Source organism: Misgurnus anguillicaudatus, unplaced genomic scaffold (genome assembly GCF_027580225.2).
Source record: "Misgurnus anguillicaudatus unplaced genomic scaffold, ASM2758022v2 HiC_scaffold_31, whole genome shotgun sequence".
Classification (NCBI taxonomy): Eukaryota; Metazoa; Chordata; class Actinopteri; order Cypriniformes; family Cobitidae; genus Misgurnus; species Misgurnus anguillicaudatus.
The window spans coordinates 4,089,629-4,115,344 of record NW_027395281.1 but is presented as its reverse complement, the minus strand read 5'-3'; the positions used below and the strand labels follow the sequence as shown (position 1 = coordinate 4,115,344).

General features: G+C 36.1%; 1 protein-coding gene and 1 long non-coding RNA gene across 3 annotated transcripts in view; both read right to left on the bottom strand.

Moving 5' to 3' along the window:
- Nucleotides 1-25,716, bottom strand: part of LOC141362996 (uncharacterized) — a 73,857-nt gene that overhangs the window by 22,514 nt on the left and 25,627 nt on the right. For both annotated transcript variants that reach the window (XM_073865398.1, XM_073865399.1), the window contains 2 exons: nucleotides 21,474-21,779; nucleotides 19,593-19,910 (listed from right to left, as the gene is read on the bottom strand). In XM_073865398.1, the coding sequence (XP_073721499.1) occupies nucleotides 19,593-19,910; nucleotides 21,474-21,779 (624 nt within the window). The remainder of the gene's footprint in view (nucleotides 1-19,592; nucleotides 19,911-21,473; nucleotides 21,780-25,716) is intronic.
- LOC129441408 (uncharacterized) lies at nucleotides 2,580-4,220 on the bottom strand. Its single transcript, XR_012368546.1, has 4 exons — nucleotides 3,972-4,220; nucleotides 3,832-3,867; nucleotides 3,625-3,708; nucleotides 2,580-3,541 (listed from the first exon to the last, which is right to left on the bottom strand). It is a non-coding gene; the product is annotated as an uncharacterized lncRNA (long non-coding RNA).

Sequence of the window (25,716 nt, the reverse complement as noted above, 5' to 3'; positions counted from 1 at the left end):
GCACCGCGCTCCTTCCTCTCCGCTTGTCTGAGGTAATTCGCGCGTTCATGTGTTTTGGGGGCGTGGCTTAAGAAGAAACCCAGAAGGGAGGGGGTGGAGTGAATGGAAAAGTTAGCTGTGTTTAAAACAGTGCTGAGAGGTATACAGACACTCGATTTTTATACTCTCTTTTTCAGAGTACTTACATTTTACTTATGTATTGATATATAAAGTCAGTTTAAACAAATTTGTAAAAAAGTTTTTTTAGATAATTCCTGCCTATTCTGCCTTTAAAGCGTAACTAAACCCCTGGTCAGAGCCTGACTCCACCCACTGGCAATATTTGAAAAATGCAAGAAAAGTAGGCAGATCCCAACAGAGATAGAGGGGACGAACTAAGCTTGTACCAAGTGTGTGGTGAGATCGTAAGAAGGGCGTGGTAAGCTTGAACCTGCTTACGTCACGAGTCATTTTTTGGACCCAACATCCAATAGGAAAATTCAACTGCAGTAGCCACCGTTCAACCTGAAGAGGGCAGCACTCAGACGTTTTTACACCATATATTGTAGTATTGAAACACTTTATATCCAAATGTCAAAAAACTTACTTAAATCAATGAACAGCACTAATAAACCGTCATTCTTACAGATCAGTAACTAAAAAAAGTTGGATTAGGGTTTAGTTACTCTTTAAAGCACTGGTTATTTCTATAACAACCCAGACAGATGGGTTAAAATCGGGCTCACGTCACAATTTCAATGGTCAACAGGTGCCACTGCTGAGTGCGGACAGACACGAGAGGTACGTTTTAAAATATATATCTCTGTGTAATGTTTTATTTGCTACAAAGTGTCTTTAAGCTCTACACACAGTAAACTATCAGCCACGTTTTCTACAAATACTTGTACAAAAACGCTGTTGTCTAGTTTTTGTCCGTTACACCTGTTCCATTCATTAACTGTTACCGATGCCAACACGCGTTTTTAAGCCATCATAAAGGTAGGAAAACATCGCAAATTATTTTAATACTAAACAGCACCAACAACATGATCCCATACGAAAATGAATCATGTCTTTTTAGTAGTATAACGTTAGTTTCATGGCGTATTGATTGCCATATTGCTTTAACCATGCTTTCTGTAACAGACAATGCTTTTTTGTTTAAAGTGTAGTAAAAACTGTTTTTTAACTTTTGTAAGGGATGCAACCGGCTGTTTTTTGCTCCAAATATTTTTTTAGCCGGTCTGTGTTATAGAAACAGAGCTGTAATATAAATGTCATTCTGAATGTAAATGTCTTAAGAAATGACTCGATGGCATTTTATTGTCGTTTTACCTCAGTATAATCCCCTGATAAAGCGCTGTTTAATCCTGCACGTATACTACTGTTTACTGTAACCCCGGTAACGGTTTAATTTGCAATTCAGCGCCATCTACTGTCAATGTAGAGTATTTATTCAGCGTGCCAGATGTGTTTGCTTTGAGATTTAATACATTATTCTTTTCTTTAAATGTAGACATTCTTGGAGATGTTGCCTTTAAAACCTACAAAATGGCCAGCAAGATGGTTCAGCCTTCCTACAGTACCAAGAGCCAAAGCATACATTTATTCATTTTCAACATGTAAGTATCATTCATGACACTTGTTTTTTTTAAACCTGTTTATGTGTGCATATTTACATTGTGAAAACATGCTTTAATATTCCCAAGAATTTTAATTCACACATAAATATGCACACATAAACAGGATAAAAAGTGTCATAAATGATACTTACATGTTGAAAATTAATAAATGTATGCTTTGGCTCTTGGTACTGTAGGAAGGCTGAATCATCTTGCTGGCCATTTTGTAGGGTTTTAAATGCAACATCTCCAAGAATGTCTACATTTAAAGAAAATAATAATGTATTAAATCTCAAAGCAAACACATCTGGCACACTGAATAAATACTCTACTTTGACAGTAGATGGCGTTGAATTGCAAATTAAACCGTTACCGGGGTAACCGTAAACAGTAATAGACGTGCAGGATTAAACAGCGCTTTATCAGGGGATTATACTGAGGTAAAATGACAATAAAATGCCATCGAGTCATTTCTAAAGACATTTTCATTCAGAAGCACATTTATATTACAGCTCTGTTTCTATAACAGACCGGCTACAAAAATATGTGTAGCAAAAAACAGCCGCTTGCATCCCTTACAAAAGTTAAAAAACAGTTTTTACTACACTTTAAACAAAAAAACATTGTCTGTTACAGAAAGCATGGTTAAAGCAATATGGCAATCAATACACCATGAAACTAACTTTATCCTACTAAAATAAGAAATTATTCATTTTCGTAAGGGATCATGCTGTTGGTGCTGTTTAGTATTAAAATAAATTGCGATGACTCTCTACGTTTATGATGGCTTAAAAACGCGTGTTGGCATCGGTAAGTTAATCAATGGAACAGGTGTAACGGACAAAAACTAGACAACAGCGTTTTTGTACACTATTTAAACGTGACAGATAGTTTATTGTGTGTTAGAGCTTAAAGACACTTGTAGCTAAATAAAACATTACACAGAGATATATATTACGTACCTCTCGTGTCTGCCCACATGAAAAAATACTATAGTGTATTATAGTAAAATTACCATAGAAAAATGTAGTAAAATTACTCTAGTAAATACTATAGTGTTTTTGAACCTTACTATAGTAAATGTACTACAGTAAACTGTATTAAAAGTACAATAGTAATTTATAGTAATCTAACTATAAAAAATGAAGTAAAATTACTCTAGTAAATACTATACTGTTTTTGAACCATACTATAAAGTAAACTGTATTAAAAGTACTATAGTAATTTATAGTTATCTAACTATAAAAAATGAAGTAAAATTACTCTAGTAAATACTATAGTGTTTTTGAACCTTACTATAGTAAATGTACTACAGTAAACTGTATTAAAAGTACTATTGTAATTTATAGTAAACTAACTGTAGGAAATGAAGTAAAATTACTCTAGCAAATACTATAGTTTTTTTTAACCATTCTATAATAAAGTAAACTGTATTAAAATACTACAGCAATTTATGGTAAACTTACTATAGGAAATGTAAAATTTCAGTAAAACATTAGTATAAAAAATGACAGAAAATGGTAAAATTATTACAGTTTATTGAACAATCATTTATTTTACAAACATTGTTTTAGACATAAAACAAAAGTGTGCGGTTCAGTCCAAATTCACATTAAAACTAATATTAGATTTACACTATTTTACATTATTATATTTAGATTTGTATAGTACACTTTTAATAAATCAGTGTACTGTTACTTAATTCAAACGACATTTAAACATTAAGATGTACACTTTTCCCAAGACATTTCCAAATTACACAGGGTCACATTTGTCTATGCCAAGCAGTGAAAACAACAAACATTATTGTTTTACTGATAAAACTGTGGTGTACTCACAGCATAATGAGTAAATGAATAGGTCCACTTGTAGTAATAGATTATAGTCAGTCAGCCTCCTCAATGGTAAAGATTGAAAACTCTAGACGCGTTCATACTTACCTGTGAGAAAAAACAAAAATATTAATAAATGTTCCTCTAACAGAACTGTGGTATACTAACAACATAATAAATAAATGTGGTACCTTTAAAGTTTTTGTTAGTTAATGATGGTTGGTTGAGAACAGTCAGTCAGCCAGTCTCCTCAATGGTAAAGATCCATAATTAACCTGGAAGTAAACACACAAAATATGAATTACTTTTCACTTACAGAACTGTAGTATACTCACAACATAATAAATAAATGAATAAATGTGGTAACATTTTATGAGTAAAGGGCCGGATGTACTCACTGAGAGAAATTCAAACTTGCGCAGGAAACGTTTGTGCTAAACAGTAAGAAAACACACACAAATATTAATTAAATTTCCATTGAAAGAACTGTGGTGTACTCACAACATAACAAATGAATAAATAAATGTGGTAACATTACCTTTAAAAGGTTTTTACAAGTAGGAATGACCATTTGGTTGAGAACAGAAAGCCAGTCAGTTAGTCCTTACTGAGAGAGATTCAAACTTGCACGGGAAACGTTTGTGCTAAACAGTGAGAAAACACACAAATATTAATAAATTGTCTACAACTGTGGTGTACTCAAAACATAATGAATGAATGAATAAATGTGGTAACATTACCTTAAGGCAGTGTTCTTCACTCCCAGCCCTGGAGAGCCGGTGTCCTGCAGAGTTTAGCTCCAACCTTAATCAAACACACCTGAGCAAGCTAATCAATGTCTTCATGATCACTAGAAAATCACAGGTAGGTGTGTTTGATTAAGGTTGGAGCTAAACTCTGCAGGACACCGGCTCTCCAGGATTGGGAGTGAAGAACACTGCCTTAAGGTCTTGAATGGCCGTTTGGTTGATTGTGGCCAAAACTGGTATTGCAATCACAAAACTTGTGGCTAAAACTGGTACTGCAATCACACAACTGGTGGCCAATACACAACATGACAACATAAACATCAGTTGAGGGCCATTTTATGATTAATTGATATAAATTTCTTACATACTGTTCCTTTAAAGTTAGTCCTTACAGAGAAAGAAACACACATAAATATGAATTAATTTTCCACTTACAGAACTGTGGTGTACATTAATCTGCTGATAAAAATGAGTCTCAGGCAATATTGCTGTGTCAATGTCACGTTGTCTTGTCGTATGTCCAACATTACACAAATTACTGTAACCGAGTCAGTATTAAAATGAAGACAAACACGACAAACAGCATGTTTTTAAAGTTTAAAGATGCTTTAAAGAGGATGAATGAGTTTGCAGTGCTTACCTGTTAGCGTCTGTGTTCTGACTGCTGCTCTGTGAAACTCCGTGAGAGATGTGGGGGAGGGGCGAGTGTCAAATTAAAGCGCATTATTTACTTCAGGTGTGTTGGAGAGAGTGTGTGTGTTTCAGTTATTCAGTACAGTTTAAGTTAAAGGGATACTTCACCGATTTAGCATTCAGCTTTGTATCTGTAGAAACCCGGCAGTATTACTGAATGACCATGTTTCCCTCCATCATTTCCCCCTGAGAGGAGAGATATCTGCATTTTGGTTCTGCAAAAAAGTCCTCCGATGATGCAAAAATCGTCATATTACATCATCGGAGGACTTTTTTGCAGAACCAAAATGCAGATATCTCTCCTCTCAGGGGGAAATGAGGGAGGGAAACATGGTCATTCAGTAATACTGCCGGGTTTCTACAGATACAAAGCTGAATGCTAAATCGGTGAAGTATCCCTTTAAGTTTTAATGTATTAATTATTTGGTAATAAGTTATGGTAAATCATTTGCAGTTTTTGAGTTCATATCACAGTTTCTATTAAGTGAAAATAAAAAAAGTTATATAAGCATAATATTAAGAGCAGTAGGCTATAGGAGAGATTCATCAAAATAGTAATTTCCTATGTCACTACACATTTTAGTAGATTGGTTCTTTTTTAGTGAAGAAAAAAAATATTTAAAGTAATTTATAAACCAGACAAAGGAAGGCTTAGAACACCTCCACTTACAGTAATGAATATGATATTTACCCATAAGAATAATCATATTGACCAAATCTGATATTGATGAATCTATATTGTCAAAAACGTGTTACAGTTTGATAGTAGGGATATTATCCACCTTACATGACAGCCAATTATGTATCTCAGACCAGAAGCTGTTAGTTATGGGATAAGTTAAATAAACTCATTTCGTTTAGTGGCTTATACTGTCAGGTTTTACAGTGTATAGTATACTACAATACACTATAGTTTACTGTAGTAAGAACTAAAGTATATGGTGCTTACTACAGTTTATCAGTTTAGTTAATACTATGGTATACTATAATTTACTACAATACACTATAGTTTACTGTAGTAAGAACTAAAGTTTACTACAGTTTATCACTTTACTATAGTCAATACTATGGTATGTATAGTAAATACTATTATATACTATAGTATACTACAATACACTATAGTTTACTGTAGTAAGAACTAAAGTATACTATGGTCTTTACTACAGATTATCAGTTTACTATAGTTAATACTATGGTATGTGTAGTAAATACTATAATATACTATAATTTACTACAGTTTACTACAGTTTACTATAGTAAATACTAAAGTATACTACAGTATTTTTTCATGTGGGTGTCCCCACTCAGCAGTGGCACCCTTCGACCGTTGAAATTCAAAATGCGTGACGTGAGCCCGATTTTAACCCAACTCTCTGGGTTGTTATGGAAATAACCCAATACAAGCTAGGAATAACCCAACACAACAACCCAATATGTTTAACCCACCTATTGGGTAAAACAAATAACCCAACGGTTTTTAGAGTGTTTCTATTGGTTTAATTATTGATGTAAACTTTTAAGGGGCCGTTCGCATGTCGCATCTACATTTTTACAAAGATAGAACATATTCAAGTAAAAAAATCTAAACAGAAATGTATTTTGGGTGCCAAAAACGTATAGGCTATAATAGTTCATAAATGTATTAAGGAATTTAATTTGTTAGTTTAGTGCAAGGTTTTAATAGAAAAAGTTTGTATTTATTATTATTGCTATTATTATTATTATTATATTTATTAATTTAAGATAAAGTTTAGAAAAGTTTTTCTTACTCTTATAATAATACATAAAAAATATAAAAAGTTCTTTCAATCTATTTTATACTTTATTTATATGTTTAATATTCAGTTTATATACAGAAATATTGTATTTTTTATGTTAAAATAGCTCTACAGCCCTCCGACAAGATGTCCATCTCAGAAATGGCCCAAAGCCAGTTTGAGACCCCTGCTTTAGTCACTTGGTGAAGTAAACTTCTGAAACCTGGAGCTTGTTTTTGCAGGTTTTTTTGGCACAATAAGTTGTTAATGCATTAAAAATATGACTGTGCTGTTTCTCATAGAATTGGTTAATAGAAAAAACGGGCTTGGTAAAAGTCCTGGTTGAGCCACAGAAAGTTCAGGCTCTGGATTTTTTTTTTCACTTTAAGCCCTGGGACTGTTCTACAAACAGCAGATATAAAAAAAAAATCATAATTCAAATTTAAAAACATAAATAGTAACAGACTTGTATAAACTTGTACACATGTGAGTAAACATTTGAAGAGTTTGGTTCCAAAACGCAATAAATCCATTTTGACTAATTTTGGTAAAAACGTGTTTTCTATAACAAGAAAGTGACAAAATGAAAACCACTATTTTCTGTTACAAGCTTTCACATAGCATCTTTAGGTTAAAATAACATAAAAATTCAAATCCATAACTTGATTTTCAAAGATTTATTATAAAAACTGATTAATTTTTTTCCACAAAATGCAATAAATCCAAGTAAAAAAATGCATTAAATCTATTCAATCAATATATAAATGTGCATTCATTTTTGCCAAGTTATATTCATTTAGTTGACTAGTGGTATACACCGATTAAAAAAATAAACATTAAAGGCATTAATCAAAACACTTTATATTAAGAACACTGTCATTGCTGCGGTTATACTTGACGTCGTCGCTTAACATTTTTCACAGCGATCAGCTTTCAAATGTTTTGGTCCTGCTCCATTCCTTGTTGACTTTGAGTAAAATAATGTAAAGTTTTTCATAAGATCCCTGGGGTCAATGTGTTAGTATGAGAAGCTTGATGCTGTCGGGAGAACAAGCAACCGGCTCCCGAGTGCCTCTCACGTAAATTATTAGATGTTGATGACATATGATATAGAGTGAAATTAAATGTGTGTTGCATTAATAATCTACTTATAATTGTTCTTGTCTTATTAACTTTCTTCAATCTGATTTCAGTTCACTTTCTAGCCATCTGTGTTGCAATTTCCCATTAATTGTCTCCAGAATGTGCGTACACATGAGTCACAGTTTGCTTACAGGTGCACACATTTTGTCAACTTTTTTTATAGATCACATCTAGGGATGCACCGATCCGATATTCTAGATCAGTTTCGGGCCGATCCAGACTTTTTTGCTGGATCGGATATCGGACTAAAAAGGCTGATCCAATTCTGATAATGTGCGTTACCAATGGTTGTTACTGACAAGTGATTAAAATGACAAAGTATTATAAAGCACCATAAACATTTTTATGCACTATAATCAAAGTCTTCTTAATACACTCAATAGCTTCATATGAAGGAAAAACACATATTAGGGTTAGTCAACGGAAACTCTGTACTCACAACTGGCTTAATCCACTGGTGAAGCAGACTAGATGTATGAAAATATGTATTTTATCAAATATGAAATTCATTCCACATGTTTTTTTGTTGTTGTTGTTGTTGAATATTATATTTTACTTAGAAATATGTCACAATAGTAAGTATTATGGGTGCAGCGCGCCTCCCCCTCTTTTTCTCTCTCATGTTGTGTGCAGTGCGTGCTCCTCTCTCACATAACAGTAAAAAGGTGGCGGTGTTCTCAATGTCCGTTCCTCTGTATTCCTTTTTTTGCGTAAATGTCAATAGTCACAATTGACCCACGTGAATCGTGTAGATTTGATAAGACATTTTTGGGGGGTTAGGTGGGGTATGCACGTGTTGTTTGTTGACGTGCCCTTCGCTGTCATCCAACATGTATCCCAGACATTGGATTTGTTTGAGTTCATGCCACGCTGCAAAAACCGACAGGCAGGTGACACGTACCACGAGAGTGAATTTAAGAAGTCATAAGGACTCTGCTTTAGAACCGCTCTCGCGCTACTGTTGTCATCCGCCTTTTCTGTGTACTTCGTCATATGCTTCACATGCTTGTTGAAGATGCGTAGAGCGACTGCCTTCGGGACGTAAAGTCAACACAAAACACTGTAAAACTATAATTGTCGAATTCTGAGGCATCAAGCAATTAAAACAACATATCTACACAGACTGACACTGCAAAGTGACCTGAAAGCATGAAATGCTGTTAATAAGAACATTCTGCTACTAATACGGTTAATAAGAAAGTTTATCGTTTACAGTAACATTTAAGCGATTTTACACTATTGGAGCAACAAAGATCCTAAAGTGAACTGTTTTCAGTGTGCATACGCACACAAACTCAAAAGCTCATGCACTGAAAAACGCGTTTAAAAAATCAGGCGAACACATAATTTCTTTGGGCTTGACAGGAGATTTACGCACAAATTATCTTGTAATACCACAGTCTCTGCAAGTATTCTCAGTCGTTTATTATAAGTGAGGAGTTGATCATATGGTCAGTGTATAGATCAGCGCTTCTCCACCGGTGTTAAAGGGACAGTTCCTCTTATAAGAAATGCTTATGTTTGAGTCGTCATGTTAATCAAACTACAGAAGACAAAAGGAAAATCACATTTATAGCTTTAAAAAGATCAATTATATTTAACTTATAGAATGAAAACAGTGTTATATTAATTTGATATTGTTTCTCTACCTAATCAATACTGTTAGATCTTACTTTATTTGTAACTTTGTTCTTTTTCTATTTTATATGCTTGTCATTTCTTGATTTGTTCTTATTTTATTTTCCCACATCACTTTTCTGCTGATCTGAAAATGATTCAACCCATGACTCAAAAACCATAATGCAATTCATTTAACCAGTACTATATTTGTTAAATTAAGTCATTTTAAATTAGATGTAGGCCTTCAGGTCCACCCTATTCCAAGGCCAACTTAAAATGTTATGGCCTTGCGACTGATGATCAGATTATGCCAAAATAAAATTATTGCAAATGTAAAATAGTAAGGGAATGCTACTTGTTACAGCTATCCACATTTATCAACCCATTTAATTAAACATGGTTTCGGTTACTAGTCAAATGTTTACATTGTAAATTTACAAATAATTACAAATAAATCTAAATGTTACAGCATGTCCCCTAATGAGGCCATAATATTTATTCTGGGGGAGTCCCCCCACCTTGTGGCTCCATCAGAGGCCACGTCGCCCCTCGAACACACTTCTCACCTTTTTTTACCCCTGACCCGTTTTCATGCCTGTTACTGACAGAGTAAGTGTTTTATAACTCTGTATAACAGTTACAGTGTATTTTCTTATATTTCTGCATTTGCACCGAATTGTCTGGCTATATGCGATATACAATAAAACTCACATTTAAAATAAAAGAGGGCTGGAAAAAAAGAGTGGAGGAAAATGACAACAGGACTGTGACAACTATGTACTATATGCAAGTTGATGAGCCCAGTATTAATGCAACAAAATTGTGTTAAGTGTTTCCCATAACAATACATTATAAAGACAATGCATGCGTTGCACTGGGTAGGCATAAGGCATTAAGACAGTCATATTAAAAGACAAAATTCAGTACACGCCTTAAAAATAAAGCATATACAAAAACATTTACAGGTAAATACAAAAACACACTTTCACTCATCATACACAAACAGCACAAATGTCATCATTAAAAATACCTGGGACCTAATTCAATTTAAAAACAATGACAGACAGACTGCCTCTCTGCAAGGTCCTTTAAAAAGCCCTTAAAAGAATTTAGTGAAACCAACTCTTTCAAATGTAACTCATTCTGAAGCTGATTCCAAGCAGATGCTGCTGCATAACTAAACGCCTTTTTGCCAAAATCAGTGCTTTAGGAACTATCAATAAAAACAGATCCTGTGAATGCAGATGGTATGACCCAGCAGATCTCGGGAGAATATAAGTGTTCAGATAAGGAAGAAGTAGTCCTAAAACTGCTTTATAAATAAAAAGATGCCAATGCATCCAACGCTGAATGGACAAGGAGAACCACTCGACCCGAGAATATAACAAACAGTGATGAGTAAGAGATTTTAAATTGGTGATAAATCTTAAGGCTCCATGAAATGCCGTGTCCAAAGCATGAAGACACTGGGAGGATGAACGCATGTATAAAATATCACCATAATCCAAGACAGATAGGAATGTTGCATTTACAAGTTCTTTTTTGCATCAAAAGATAAACAAGACTTCATTCTAAAAAAAAACTAATTTCAATCTCAGTTTTTTAACCAAATCTTGGATATGCAATGTAAAAGACAATGATTGATCAATAGTAATGCCCAAGTATCTGTAATGTGACACTTCTTCAATTTCTGTTCCAGAAAGTGTGTAAATGGCTGGAACATTGGCCCTCATTTATCATTCTTGCGTAGAAACGGACGTATATGTTGGCGTAAGATTATGCTTACACTCCTATCACCGCCTGATTTATGAAACTGTGCGTACCGTTGATATTTAGGTGTACGCAATATCTGCCCTTCATAAATGCCGTGGCTGAAAACGATCGTCATTAGAATAACAAGCCCATATAAATTCAAGTCCCCGCCTCCCCCACGCCCTCATTTTATGACATTGACACATGGAAGACGGCAAAGAAGACAAACCGGGGAAGTGGAAAGAAACAAAATTGTTTTATTTAGGAGTTTAAAGAGCGGGATTAAAGACATTAATAATTGCATGACATTTTGTAATTAGGGCCCGAGCACACCAGGGTGTGAGGACTAGGGGTGTAACGGTACGCAAAAATCACGGTTCGGTGCGTACCCCGGTTTTGAGGCCACGGTTCGGTTCATTTTCGGTACAGTAAGGGAAAAATGCAAACATTAAACTGCAGGTTGTTTATTACTATAAACTTTAAAAAAAAAAAAAAATAAATAAAATACTACTGCAAAGTTCTTTTTTACATTACATTTTATAACAGTAGGTAACTCTTTTCTTAACCTTCTCTTAAACTTTTTCTACTTAAACCTTGCACTAAACTAACAAATTCAATTCCTGAATACATTTATGAACTATTAGCCTACATTTTTGCCACCAAAAATTTTCTGTTTTGATTTATTTTGGATTGTTTAACTCAGTATTGAATTGGCTATGTACCATCTCTGTATAAAAATAATATTACTGCTCTATGTGTAACTGCATAGGAAGCAACATGATGATATACTTATTATACACTCATTTTGAGATTAGTGAGCTGCATACATAGCCATCTTTGATCTTTTGCACGTTTCTCCTAATCTTTGCTTGTGTCATCAATGTAAGCTGTGACTTTACTTACGAACCCCTCCGCAGCTGAGTAACAGCTGAGTAAGCCCGGGTTACAGCTCTTCCGTGTCCCGACCAGCTGATCGCATTGTGACAATGATATGATTGACGTGATATGCAGATGAAAAATCTGATCACGCATTCCTTATTCTCGCTGTCACAGAAAGCGAGTCTCATGATTGCGTAGCAACGAAAGACGCGCAACCTCTCACGCACTTTTGAAAGAACAAAACAGCGCGTTGACACGCGTTTAACATGCGCTTTTAGACACGACACGTAAACGTTTACATCAATAATCAAACGGATATACAACTAAGTAAATAAAAATCTTTCTGTGGGCCGATTTATGTTATATGTTTGACAGAAGACTTGCGCTGAACACGGAGACTTCCGCCACTTAATATGTTCGTGTGGAAACCCACGTATTATGTTCCGCACAGGCGCACATAAAAGATTGCATTCGGCCTTTCGGTGCACGTGTGCACCGTGCCGAAAGCCCTGAACCGAAACGGTCCGATACGAATACACGAACCGTTACACCCCTAGTGAGGACCCTATTGTTTTTGCTCCGTTTATTATTATTTTTCTTCTTCTTCTTCTTCTTCTTCTTCTTCTTCTTCTTCTTCTTCTTCTTCTTCTTCTTCTTCTTCTTCTTCTTCTTCTTCTTCTTCTTCGAAATGGATCGCATTTTTGAGGGCCTAAACATACCCGAAAACTAATGAAAATTTGCACACACGTCAGAAGTGGCGAAAATTTACATGTAGTATAGGCATCAGAAGTGGGCGTGTAGAAATGGCTCGATAGCGCCACCTGCAAAATTTCAAGAGAACAGCCCCCCCACTACGAAAAGCGTACAGATATGAAATTTGGAAGGGTCATCTAGCACTCCAAGACCTACAAAAAAGTCTCTTGGAGCGAAACTCTAAACCCCACAGGAAGTCGGCCATTTTGAATTTTCTCTGTCATTTTTTGACATTTCCAAGCGTCGCACTTTAACGAACTCCTCCTAGCGATTTAATCCGATCATTATCATATTTGGTCAGTCTCATCTAAAGGCCTTTGCGATGCTAAATTGCGGTGATCTTGACTTTTCGTTGGAGGGTGTGTCCGTGGCGGCCTGACAAAGTTAGGCATTTTCGCCATGAAACAGGAAGTTGTTCTAACTCAGGCATACAATGTCCAATCTGCCCCACACTTCACATGTTTGATAAGGGTCTTGACCTGAACACATTTTAATGCCAATATTCAGCTTCAGTCATAGCGCCACCTAGAGGTAGCAGGAAATGCCATGTTTTACGCTGTGATTTACTGCTCTTAGAGATTTAATCAAATCATCATCATATTTGGTCAGACTGATGTTAAGCCCTTTGCCGTGATAAATTGCGAAGATCTTGACTTTTCGTTGAAGTGCGTGTCCGTGGCAGCCTGGCAAAGTGTGATATTTCACCATGAAACAGGAAGCTGTTGTAATTCAGGCATACATTATCCGATCTGCCCCCGACTTCACAAGTTTGTTAAGGGTCCCGGCCTGAACACGTCAATATAACAATAATCAGGTACAGTCATAGCGCCACCTGCTGCACAGGCGGTGTGGCACATTTTTTGTCCTTTGAATATCCACCTATATTTACCCACTTTAATTCATATCCCCCTGGTTCACTGCTTAACTAATGCCATAGGGTGGCGGTGCACATGCGTGCGAGGGCCCTTCCATCGCTGCTTGCAGCTTTAATATTTGTATTATTATTTTTATTATTAATGACACTTAATTGATATTTAGAAGAATAATTATTTATTATTATTATTATTATTATTTACTGTTGCCTACATCTAAATTCTATGTCTGCTTAATGGTTCAGTTAATTTTTTTTTAAATAATATTTTAAAATGATGTAGTAACTTTTGTAGTGTGTTGTTCTGTATTTACATACAGTTGTTTGTTAGCTGTATCTTAGATCCAGTTTGATACGGAGCTCCGGATATAATTCAAATTAACAATTTGTTTCCACGACATCCACATGTTTTACTAGGCTAATTCATATTTGAAGTAATAATAATTGTAATAGTAATTATGAAATATTATAATAATTAATTCCAAGGAACAAACTGTTGAATATTGGGAACAAATTTTATATTTATGGCCATACTTTAGACTAAATAAGAAAAGGAAGTGTCCATAATGTATAAAAGATAATTCGTGGCCATGATTTTGTCCGCATGTCATCATGATCGGAGTTATGGCTCCACTCAATACAAGCATTTTACCTTACCTATTCATGTGTAGCTATTTATTTATCATCGAATGCTATGTAACTAGCTTACTTTTTGATGCATTATTACGATGTTTTCGTAGCAGATCCTTGTGCTTTCTTGCAATGTGCCGCTTCAGATTCCAGGATTGCTAAACTTTTACAATCTCTCCGCACTTCCTTTTAATGTTTTCTTCCTGTCCAATCTTAACTTTGATTTTTACTTTACATTTATGTATAAGGCTTGAATTCCATAACTTATTGCTAGACGTTTTTTACAGATTCTCGAACTAGCAAATTATCAAAGGGCGTTCTGGGTTCAACGAGCGGTCCTGAGCGAGCGGAATTTTCGGAAAAAGGCGCTCTGATGGTATTACCGCACCGCTCAACCCTCCGATCCGCTCACGTGCTCTGCCCTGAAACGGCTCGCAACGTAAGGAATACATATGCATACAAATCAAATGCTTTGGTAAAGTCACATAAATTAAACATTGAAGTTCATGTTGCATAAAAATAAACACTGAAGTTTATAATTACTATGTTTAGTTTTTTTACAGTGGGTCATAATATATCATATATTTTAGTTTGTCAGTGCGTTTTGTGGTGTTAGGAAGTGTTTGCGCATTTCTGCACTAACTCAAAATGTGCGTACACCACCTCCTGAGCAGGCGTAGCGTAGGATTTGAGCGTGCCGTACGCCAACGTCCATATTGATAAATCTCAAAGTCACCGTGGTTTTGGGTGTACGCCAGGTGTATGCTGGAAATTTGGTGTACGCACTTTTGATAAATGAGGGCCAATGTTTTTAATTAATTGTCCACGAGTGAAAGTCATGAGTTTAGTTTTTTTTAAATTTAATACCAATTTTAAAATAGCCAGATTTTGTTGCAAAATGTTAAAAGCAGATTGCAAATTTGTGATAGCTTGACCTACTGTAGACCCAGACCAACAGAGAACAGTGTCATCAGCATAATAATGATAGTTTATGTTATTTATATTATAGCAGAGATCGTTTGTATAAATAATAAAAAGAAGAGGCCCAAGGATTGAGCCTTGAGGCACCCCTTTTAAAATATTTAGAGAGGCAGATGTAAGGCCATCTACTTTATTTATGGTTAAAAATGGGTGTGTATAGGGCATGATACAAGGCAGATTCACGTACGCACACTTATGTGACTCCCGTGACTCACATAGATATGTGTTTTCTGTTCCTTTTGTGCACGCCTCTTATATATGCGGACCGTTCTCCAGCAGCAGCAGCACAAGCATTCTCCTCTGCTATACAAAAAGCAGACATAAAAAAATAATAATTTAAATTTAAAAACATAAATAGTAATTCCTTTTACCTAACAGACTTGCATTAACTTGTACACATGAGAGTAAATATTTATTTTAGTGTAATAGGCGAACATGTTTCTTCATGCAGGTTTTGTTATGAACATCACATCATAATTATGACTGTTATATCGATAACTATAGAGAGAAACTGAGCTTGTCCGGGAGCTTGATGGCTGTATTTCCACACTTTGATGACAAAAATGCACAGTAATTAACGTGTTCTGCGGTTATCCAATGTATATTTGATGCTATCCATCTGTCGGTCCATCTCGCGCTCTCGCAGTGGACATTGTAACCCTTAGACAGCACTGATGAAATATTAACAATGATTTTTGATTTAAGATTGAATTTTACAAGATGTATATAAAACAATTATCACTCAGTACAAGCACAAATAACACTGCTGGATTTCATCATCATGATAACATGGATCTAACGTATGATATAGAGTGATATACAGGTGCGCATATTCTGCGGTCAAGTTCTTCTTTATAGATCACAACCTTAGCGTGGGGCCTCATGTATAACACTTTGCGTAGATTCCATCCTTAAAGTTTGCGTACACACACAAGGCAGAATTTTACTTTACAGGTTACTGCAGTAAATTATATAGTATAATAGTCTTTTTTCATGTGGGTTAATTTAGAAAGGGTGATGGACATTTTTCTAATGTTTTTAAATTAGCATAGGCATAAACAATGTAAAGCAGAAAATAGGCTTACCTTTACCTTGTGATTGCTTTTCTTTCTCTGCTTTTCTCTTTTTCTCTTTAGCTCCTAAAAGGTATCGTTTTAATGTCATAGTTTGCCAAAGCCTACCACTGCAACCTTACTAAAATAAGTCTTGTTTTTATCTTTATTAAAAGGTGTAACATAAACATTGCGTTGTTATACGATACTACATTACCCATAATCCAAAACATTTAATTTCCAAGCATGTGCAATGAGACACACCTCCGCAAGCGCCATCGTGTCATTAACATTATGCAAATTAGCCAACTCTGTTCCTATTTTGTAATGTTTTATGTCTTTACTTTTACTAAGGTTTTGTATTTATTATCATTTTACTGAAGATTTTTGTGTGGGGAATTTATCCTGTTGTTCAATCCTTGTGGTTTTTTCAGTCTTTGTGATCTCTATTCCCTGCGCATGAAGCTCGTTATGCCTGCTGATCGCGTCTGAGAATTGTGCAACGACAAAATATTTTTTATTCATGGAGGGCCCTGTATTCACCTGTATTGCCTGTTGGACGGGCCGTCCCTGTTGCTATCATTGTATAATGTAGAAAATATTTCTCTGCTGTCATTATTTTCAAACATTTTATGCCATTTATGCCTCCAAACATGTTACTAATGTTAGGTAAGATGAAGATGATACTTAAATATTTTTAAATGCATATTTATTATTCACAGTACCTGTTGCAGTGTAGAATAGTGGGTTAAGGAAAGGACATTGTATAGAAGTGTTGCACACATCTTGCACACAGCAGGCTTTCAAAAAAAGTCAGCAAAAATAGAGGGGCTGTGCCCCAGTAAAGCTTTATGTCTAACAATGCCCCTGTTGAAAGAATTAAAAAATTAAAGGTGTAAACTAAATCTGGCAGTGGGACCGACTTCTGGGGGCGAGAAGGGGAATGAGGCAAAGGATTTGGAACTGCTCCAAATATATCTTCAACTTTAACTGCTGTCAGTAATTTCCACACAATTAAACAGATCTTGGACTTCACACACAGTAGATTTTAGGTCAACACAGAAAATTTAAATCTTCATACAAAATACAAAGTTGTAATATTTTGATTTAAAATGAAACGTATGAACAGTAGGGGTGTGCATTGGCACTGCCCTCACAATTCAATTCAATTACGATTCACCAGGTAACGATTCGATTCATCAGAATTCTACTGTACACAACAAGGCAAATTTTTAATAAGTCAAGTAGTAAAGTCAAGTGCAACTATTCTCAATAAAAACAAAAGACAAGCAGCTTTAAGACAATGACAATTATATACCTGAGCTCGCTAAATTTTTAAATCCCTGGTAGCCCTTTGGGCAGACACTCTTTAATTTTTGGAAGCCCGAAATGAATATAAGTAGCCTGAATAAAAAATACACTGTTTAATGTAGAATATTGATACAACCTGGAATTCCATGTAAGCCAACTATTCCTGCACATCCCCAGCTAACAATTTGGTTCCCAAAACGTTCCCCTATTTTCCAAGGTTTTTGGTTAGCCAGGAATGTTTTCTTTAAGAAAATAAACATTCCTCTAATGTTATTTTTAGATTATTTTAACAGCTTGTAACAATATACTCCCGATAGCCTAGACGTGTCAAATCGATCGGAAATCACTCAAACATATTTTCCTTCTCACAAGTTACTAACTGAAGAAAGAAAAAATAAACGCTATAACAATGTTAGTCTATGAGGTAAAAATGAAATGACGTTATTTTATTAAATGACTTGAGTTCGCGCAAGCACGTGCTCGTGAAGAGCCTAGCTGGGAGAAGCGCGTGCAGAGGGTTGCGCGTAGGGATCGACCGATATGGATTTTTCAGTGCCGATGCCGATACTGATTTTTGTTTCATCAGCCTTAGCCAATGACCGATACGGGCTAACGATTTTCTTGAGCCGATATTTGGAGCCGATACTGGTTTTGCTCACTCAATTTACATCATACAAATTATGTAAAAAAATGGCATGTTGTTAAAAAGAGATGTTATTAGTTTGCACAGTTCTTACATTTATTTTAGTCTAGGACTAGTCTAATCCCTGTCCAGGAAACAGCCCCATATATGAAAAAACCCCACTTTGTTCAGCTATGATCAGCTGTTAAGCCGAGCTTTAAATGTTGTCGTGGAAAGGTTGGTTGTTTTTAGTCACATGACCTGCAATCGCTTGCGGGTTCCAGCACTCTGTCTGTAAATTATACCGGAAAAATCTGCAAACACGGCAGCCATGTATCGGCCGATGCCGATACACATAAAACTCGCAAATATCGGCCCGATATATCGGCCGGCCGATATATCGGTCTATCACTAGTCGCGCGCATATCAGACGTGCACATTACAGGATGGGTTTATTTATGCTTTCACTTCATTTCCTGACAGTTTCACTTGTTACGTGAGGATAATGACTGATAAGAGGACGCCGAAATACATACAATATAATTACCTAACTAAATCTGAGACAAAGCAAAAACATTAAAATATTATTTCCTCCCCAAGATAGCCCGACAGGCAGGTGGAGATACATTTTGGTAGCCCGACAGGAATTCACAATAGCCCCAAGACGTCGGGCTAGCGATTTTAAGAGCCCTGCCTGAGATGAGAAATTTGTCTTGTCTTCATAGAATCCGAAATGTGCCCATATGTCCACTTTCCATGGAAAAGGGTGCGTTTTTATTTACCCGTCTATCACGGTCATCTCTCTCCAGAAAATAAACAGTGACATAATCGATTATGGCACTTTGCTGCATCGATGCTGAATCGTGCATGCGCGCATTGCGATGCATTGCCGAATCGATTATTGTTGACACCCCTAATGAACAGGTTGAGATCATGTAGCTCCGGTGTTGCTGTCATTAAAACTAAAGAGTAAAAAATAAGTTTTTACTCGTTTAATGCGTTTAATGATTTTCATTATTTTTAATAATTTGTTGTAATATTATGATTGCACCGCAGGTGGTGTTGTGATCATAAGTTTGTTGACTGGTGAACTTTGTGAAATTCCTAAACTCTGTACATAAACAAACTGAAGGTTAAACACTGAAATAAACATAAATCACAGTCAACAAACTTCTATGTGAGTAAATAACCATTAAAATCTCTCAGTGCTGCTGTTGTTAGTTTCTTGATTTAATATGTTCTGATGTTTTATAGAGATTAAAGATACATTTTATTATTTCTTAAATAAATTGTTCACAGACATTTAATCCAGATGATGATGACAATAAAAGACATGAATTACTCACCATTGACAGTAACACTGAATGAATTGTATTTTATCTTCCAGCCCCTGATCTCCAGCTTATATTCTCCAGTGTCATTAGTTCTGATGTTGTTGATGGTGAGATATCCAGTGTTACGGTCCAGATTCAGTCTGCCACCGAATGCCTCATTATAATTGTATTTTACTTGGCCATTTTTCTCTTCTAAATCAATAGTTGCTATATTTTTGTTGTTAAACTTCCAGAACAAACGTTCAGCTCCCTTTATTTCATCAGGATTAATGAGCAGAGTAACATTATCTCCCTTCATCACTATCAATGTAACATCAGCACTAAACACACCTGCAGACACAAACACAAATTGTCTATTAAAGATAAACTTAGATAAACAATGTGGCTTATTGTTAAAAGTGTGCTGTAAAATACAGTCTTGTTATATCTAGTGGCAGATTGAAAAGATTTATCGTCCGATGTGATAAATAAAATCTAAATATCGGCCTCTGCAATATATTGGCCTATCACTAATTATATCTGCAGTTTCTTCGGTAATCATCAGATGCACATCTCCATCATTGTGTTGGTAAACTGCTTACTCTATTTTCTAACACATACTCTAGAAGGTGCTGTGCATGTGCATATTGCTTTGGAGATAGTGTTGTATTGATTAGAGGATAAAAATTAGGGTTGCACAATAAATCGCATGCGATATCATGTGCATCTTGTCAGTAATGCTGGTTCCTTGATTAGTAACAAATGGCCATCAGTTGCTTTCAGATGGAGCAGCATTTACTACACAGAGCCGTAGTTCACTGACAAGCTTGGGCCATATCGCAGGCGATACATCCACGATAATTAATGCAAAATTGCCCTGATTGTCAGTGAACTACGGCTCTGTGTTTTTTTTCTTTTTTTTTTCTTTTTTGACTGAAACGGTTGGACATAAAAATCTACATTTGTGTTTTACTGAAGAAACAAAGTCACATACATCTTGAATGGTCTCTTGAATTTTTTTACACCCTAGTTAGTGTGTAATGTTGCTATAATAGCATAAATAATACCTGTAAAATGATACTGCCAGGCAATATATTTTCTTTAACATAATTCGCCTTTCAAAGCCTACAGCGAATGGCCGGTTTGGACTACAGCCCTTTACTTTCCGGTTGTATGCATCAATATAAGTAAGGGATAATGTAGAGGCAGCCGGTAGTTATTGGGAAATAAGCCCCGACAGTGTGATCAGGACCCGACGCGAAGCGGAGGGTCTTGTATCACACTGAAGGGGCTTATTTCCAACTACCGGCTGCCTCTACATTATCCCGCTTATTACACGGCTACTTGCCACATAAGAAAAAAAACTGGATATGAATATGAATTTGAAACATTTTATTGGCATATTTGTTTTAAATTAACATTTTTATCCTTCCGCGAAACTTTGCACAGATGCATAAAATGATCGTAAAACCTTATTAAGATCCTCTGCTTCATACTTGTCTGTCTCCATTTTTTCTCTTTTAGCCAGTTTTAATGCCCATTCTGTATTTTTTTGTTGGCTTCGTAGCTGTCATGCTCTATTTTGTCAAGTTCAGTCTCAGTAAGCTGTCTGTCTCTTGTCGTGGTTGTCGAGTGTTTGTCACAAGATGGCGCCATACAGACAGTAATCTTTATTGATCTTTATTGGCGCGGAGCGATTTTACTCGTGCAAGTAGTCCGGCTATGCGTTATTAATTTGGAGCGGTTATTATTTGAAAAGAACGAACCTGCAAATGTCTCAACTGACCAATCAGAATCAAGCATTCCAGAGAGCCGTGTAATAAGAGTGTTTAAAATGTGTGATGATTTCATATTTCATATAGTTCAAATAAAGCACAGATTCAAAGACAGTGATATGAAAAACAAACTACTCACCAGTGACAGTAACATTGAATCTCTTGTGAATGATGTGTTTGTTGTTAGTGATGTGTACATCATAAAGTCCAGAGTCTCCAGTTTTGATGTTTGTAATGATGAGAGAACCAAACAAATCCAAATATAGTCTATCTTTGAATCTCTCTATAAAGACAGGTGCTGAGCGGGGTTGTTCTTTTTTGTTCACTTTAGTTAAGACAGTGTTGTTAAACTTCCACTCTATCACATCATCTGCTTGTGGTTCTGTAGTAGTATTCAGATAGATAGATTCATCCTTTGTCCGTACTAACCGTACTAACTCCACTTCTGTTACAGAGACAAACAGAAAGAAAAAAACAAAACACAGATATTAAACTACAAATATCAGACTTTCAGGAGATTCTTTTTAATAAGTCCACTCATTTTTAATGCAGTTCTTGCATTTCTGTCTGCTCTGGTCCAGATTCGCGTCTATAGTCTTACTAAATATTTCCAGTATAAATAAACACATAACATGAGAATAAGTCATTTAAAAAAAATTTATATTTTAAATGATCAATAAAAAAGCATTTATTCCATTCAATTCATCAAATATCTGTTCACAATAAAAGATGATTGTCACCTTACGCAGCCCCTTTGTGACTCTCCATAAGGAATGAATGACTTCCGGGCATTTGTCATGTACAGTGTAAAGGCGGCTGGAGGCTTATTTCAGAATTTTAACAATTATTAAGTTCATTATATTATTCCTATTAGTCTTAGTTAATTGTAAATTGTTGTAACATGCTTATGACTTGCGAATGTAATAGTAGTCACATATTTCAGATGAAAACAAGGAATATTACACAAATTGGCTTTATGCCCAGCTGCACTACTTCCTGAACTTCAGCCAGCTCCTTGTTTCCTGTCTGCCATTATTGGACAATCTGATTAATCTAGATGTGTCTGATTATTGTTGTTGTGATTACTGAGGTCAGACACACCAAGATTAATCATATTGTCCAATAATGGCAGACAGGAAACAAGGAGCTGGCTGATGTTCAGGAAGTAGTGCAGCTGGGCAAAAAGCCTATTAGATCGTTCAAAAAGCAGAAAATTAGTTTACAAATTTAATCACCATTGCATTGCTTTTAGAAACAGTTAATGTCATGTGAACGGTCGCATATGTTTGTATTTTCTTTTGTACACCAACAGATAAAAAACATTGGTACTAGGGATGCCACAATTCTCAATATAATATTGAACCGTTCGGTTCGACCCCCACGGTCCAATACGCGCAAGTGAATTGCGGTCGTTCGGTTAATCCATCCAAATCTATCCGTTTTATATTCGCTGCACTTTGGATGCTGTGTGCGCGCCCGCATAATCTGCGCTGCTCACTGGTATATCCAGTCACTATGCGCTAGCTTACGTTTAACTCTGTTTGCAATGCAGGGGTATGATTTCATTCGCACACACACACAACATGGTGATCACCAGTGTTGCCAAATTGGGCGGTTTTGAATTTGATTGTGCGGGTAAAAAATGGCTTGGGCGGGTGTGCAAAAATTGGGCTGGTTTGGGATCAGTTGGGCGGGTTTGAAACGTGCATTTTATAGGCAAATATTTTAACAAAAAAAACAAGTGTGCATGTATTTCATCTGACGTTACTAAACACACGCCCACTGCATGTGTTTGTGTTGACGCCACGCCGATGACGAGTCCGCGTTTAGCCAATCACAAGTGATAGCAGCCAGACAGCTCTCTCAAGCCGTTTCTCAATATGCGTTCTTGTCTGTACTTGCGTTCTTGTGGACTTGTGCAACGTCATAGGTCGCGGCCCAAGTACTACTCCAATTCAGGCTGCGTCCGAAAACTCTAAATTGCTGCCTTCTGAGGCAGCTTTCCAAGGCAGGAAAGCATCAAGGCATGTCCGAATTCAATGTTTGGTTTACTTCCTGTCTCCTAAGATACCTATGCGTGGGCGTACAATAAGAATGTGATTGGTCAAGCAAGGTCGAGTTTGAAAAAATTAAATGGCGGCCAAGGACGTGACTGGACCACCAATTTAGTGTAAATAAAGGTAGATGTTCACTTTTTACACCTTTTAATTGCATTTCTAGCGAGAAATTAGTTTTATAGTTTTCAAATATGTGATTAGTTATCACAAAGGCGCTCTCTGTTTATATTTCAAACACGCTGCCTTTGAAGTGCGTCCGAAAGTCTTTCTCTGAGCTGCCTTCATGCATCCGAAGTCATTTCCTCATGAGGCAGCGAGGCAACGAGTCACTGCCTTGGGTTTTCGGACGCAGCGTCAAAGTTCGCATCAAGCGCAAGTTCACATAAAATCCCCGGATGTGTTCTTGATCCGCCAATTTTATCGAGGATGCGTCAGAGGAGACTTGTGTGGACTTATGAACGCAAAGTTTCCCAGAATGCATTTCGCGTCAGGAGTTCGTTCTTCCGAGTCTGAACTTGCAAGTTCGAACTACGAAGGACACAAGTCCGAGTTTGGCGTACTTGGTATTGAGAAACGGCTTTAGTCTCAGCGGGAAATCAAGATGTCGAAGTGGGAAACTGTATAAAAAGTTACAGATAGGAGTGGGAGAGTGACCCGGGCCTGAAGCAATGGATAATGCCTTTTAAAATCGGAAAATAGCACTGCAAATTCGTCAATGCGAATGCTGCAGCCTCCAGAGGTCGCATTTACATCATCAAAACTGTCTTGTTTCAGAATATGAACAATTAAAAAGTTGACCCTTATTCTTAGTTAATAGTAAATTGTTGTAATATGCTTATAACTTGCGAATGTAATGGTCAGTTAACTAAAATAAACCAGGCTTGATGAGGCATGCACCCTGCATATGAGACCTCCGCAGGCTGCAGCCGGATTGAGAAACGGACATCAATTACATGTGGTTGAGCCGTGGATGAATTATCGGAGCATTTCAGGTGAACAAAACCAAATGTTCGGCTGTCATTAAGTCAATTCTGGCACCATGAACTTCAGCCAGACTGTATATAGTTCTGAAAAGATCAGATGTTAATAGTGTTCTTCAGCAAGTTCAACCAACAGCCTATTATTGTTCTGCATTTACTGCATAAGATAAGCCTATTTGCGATCTCTCTCTCTCACACACACCTATTTATCAGGAGTAAAAATACATTATTAATAATAATATAAATAGATAAAAAACAGACATTGTTGAAATTGTTATTAACGAATTGGGTATTTGAATAATCATAAAACCACTTAAATATACGCTGTAAAAGTGCATTGTCTGTGTGGGCGAGGGGACATAATGTAGCTGTTGTGAACAAGTTATGTCATTTTAGTGTGTGGTTCTGTTCTGGTGTCGCTAGCTATAGTATGGTGCATTCATGTGGAAGTTAAAATAACTAAATAAATGCTAACCAAATTAAACCAAAATGTTGATTTAAACATTTTGGGCGTTTTTTTGTGCGTTTGGGCGGGTTTTGGAACAGTTTTGGGCTGGAAACCATCAACTCTTTCTGGCAACACTGGTGATCACGAGCAGATAATCCGACAACAAAAATAGGGAGCACCACTGTCTTAAATCTGTGTTGTGGATTAAGTATTTGATAACGCGAGTAGATAACATACAACATCAATGTAAGGACGCAAATTCGCGTGGGGCAATGCAAATGACACAAACAAACGTGATTTACCTTAAAGTTGAAAAAGTTCAACTCAAGAAGAGAATTCGCATGATGCTAAGGTAAATCCCACCAGTAATCTTGATTGAGGAACGCATTTTTTGTTTCTACATATAATGATGTTGGACTTAAAGGGATAGTTCTCCCAAAAATGAAAATTGTGTCATTATCTCCTCACTGTCATGTTGTTACAAACCTGTATACATTTCATTTTTCTGATTAACACAAAGGGAAGATATTTTAAGAAATGTTTGTAACCAAATCGTTCGTGGACCCCATTTACTTCCAAAGTATATATTTTTTCTACTATGTATGTGAATGGGGTCCACAAACAGTTTGGTTACAAACATTTCTCAAAATATCTTCCTTCGTTTTCATCAAAACAAAGAAATTTATGCGAGTTTGTATTAACATGAGATTGAGTAAATGATGACAAAATTTTCATTTTTGGGTGAACTATCCCTTTAACAGTAGTGCAGTAAGATTTAGGCCTAATCCTTTTTGGTGTTAAATGATCAAATTTAAACTTGAGATTTACACCAGGTCATGAATCAGAATAGCATTCAACATAAGAGCTGTTGTAATAGACGGGTTGCAAGGCGACGTA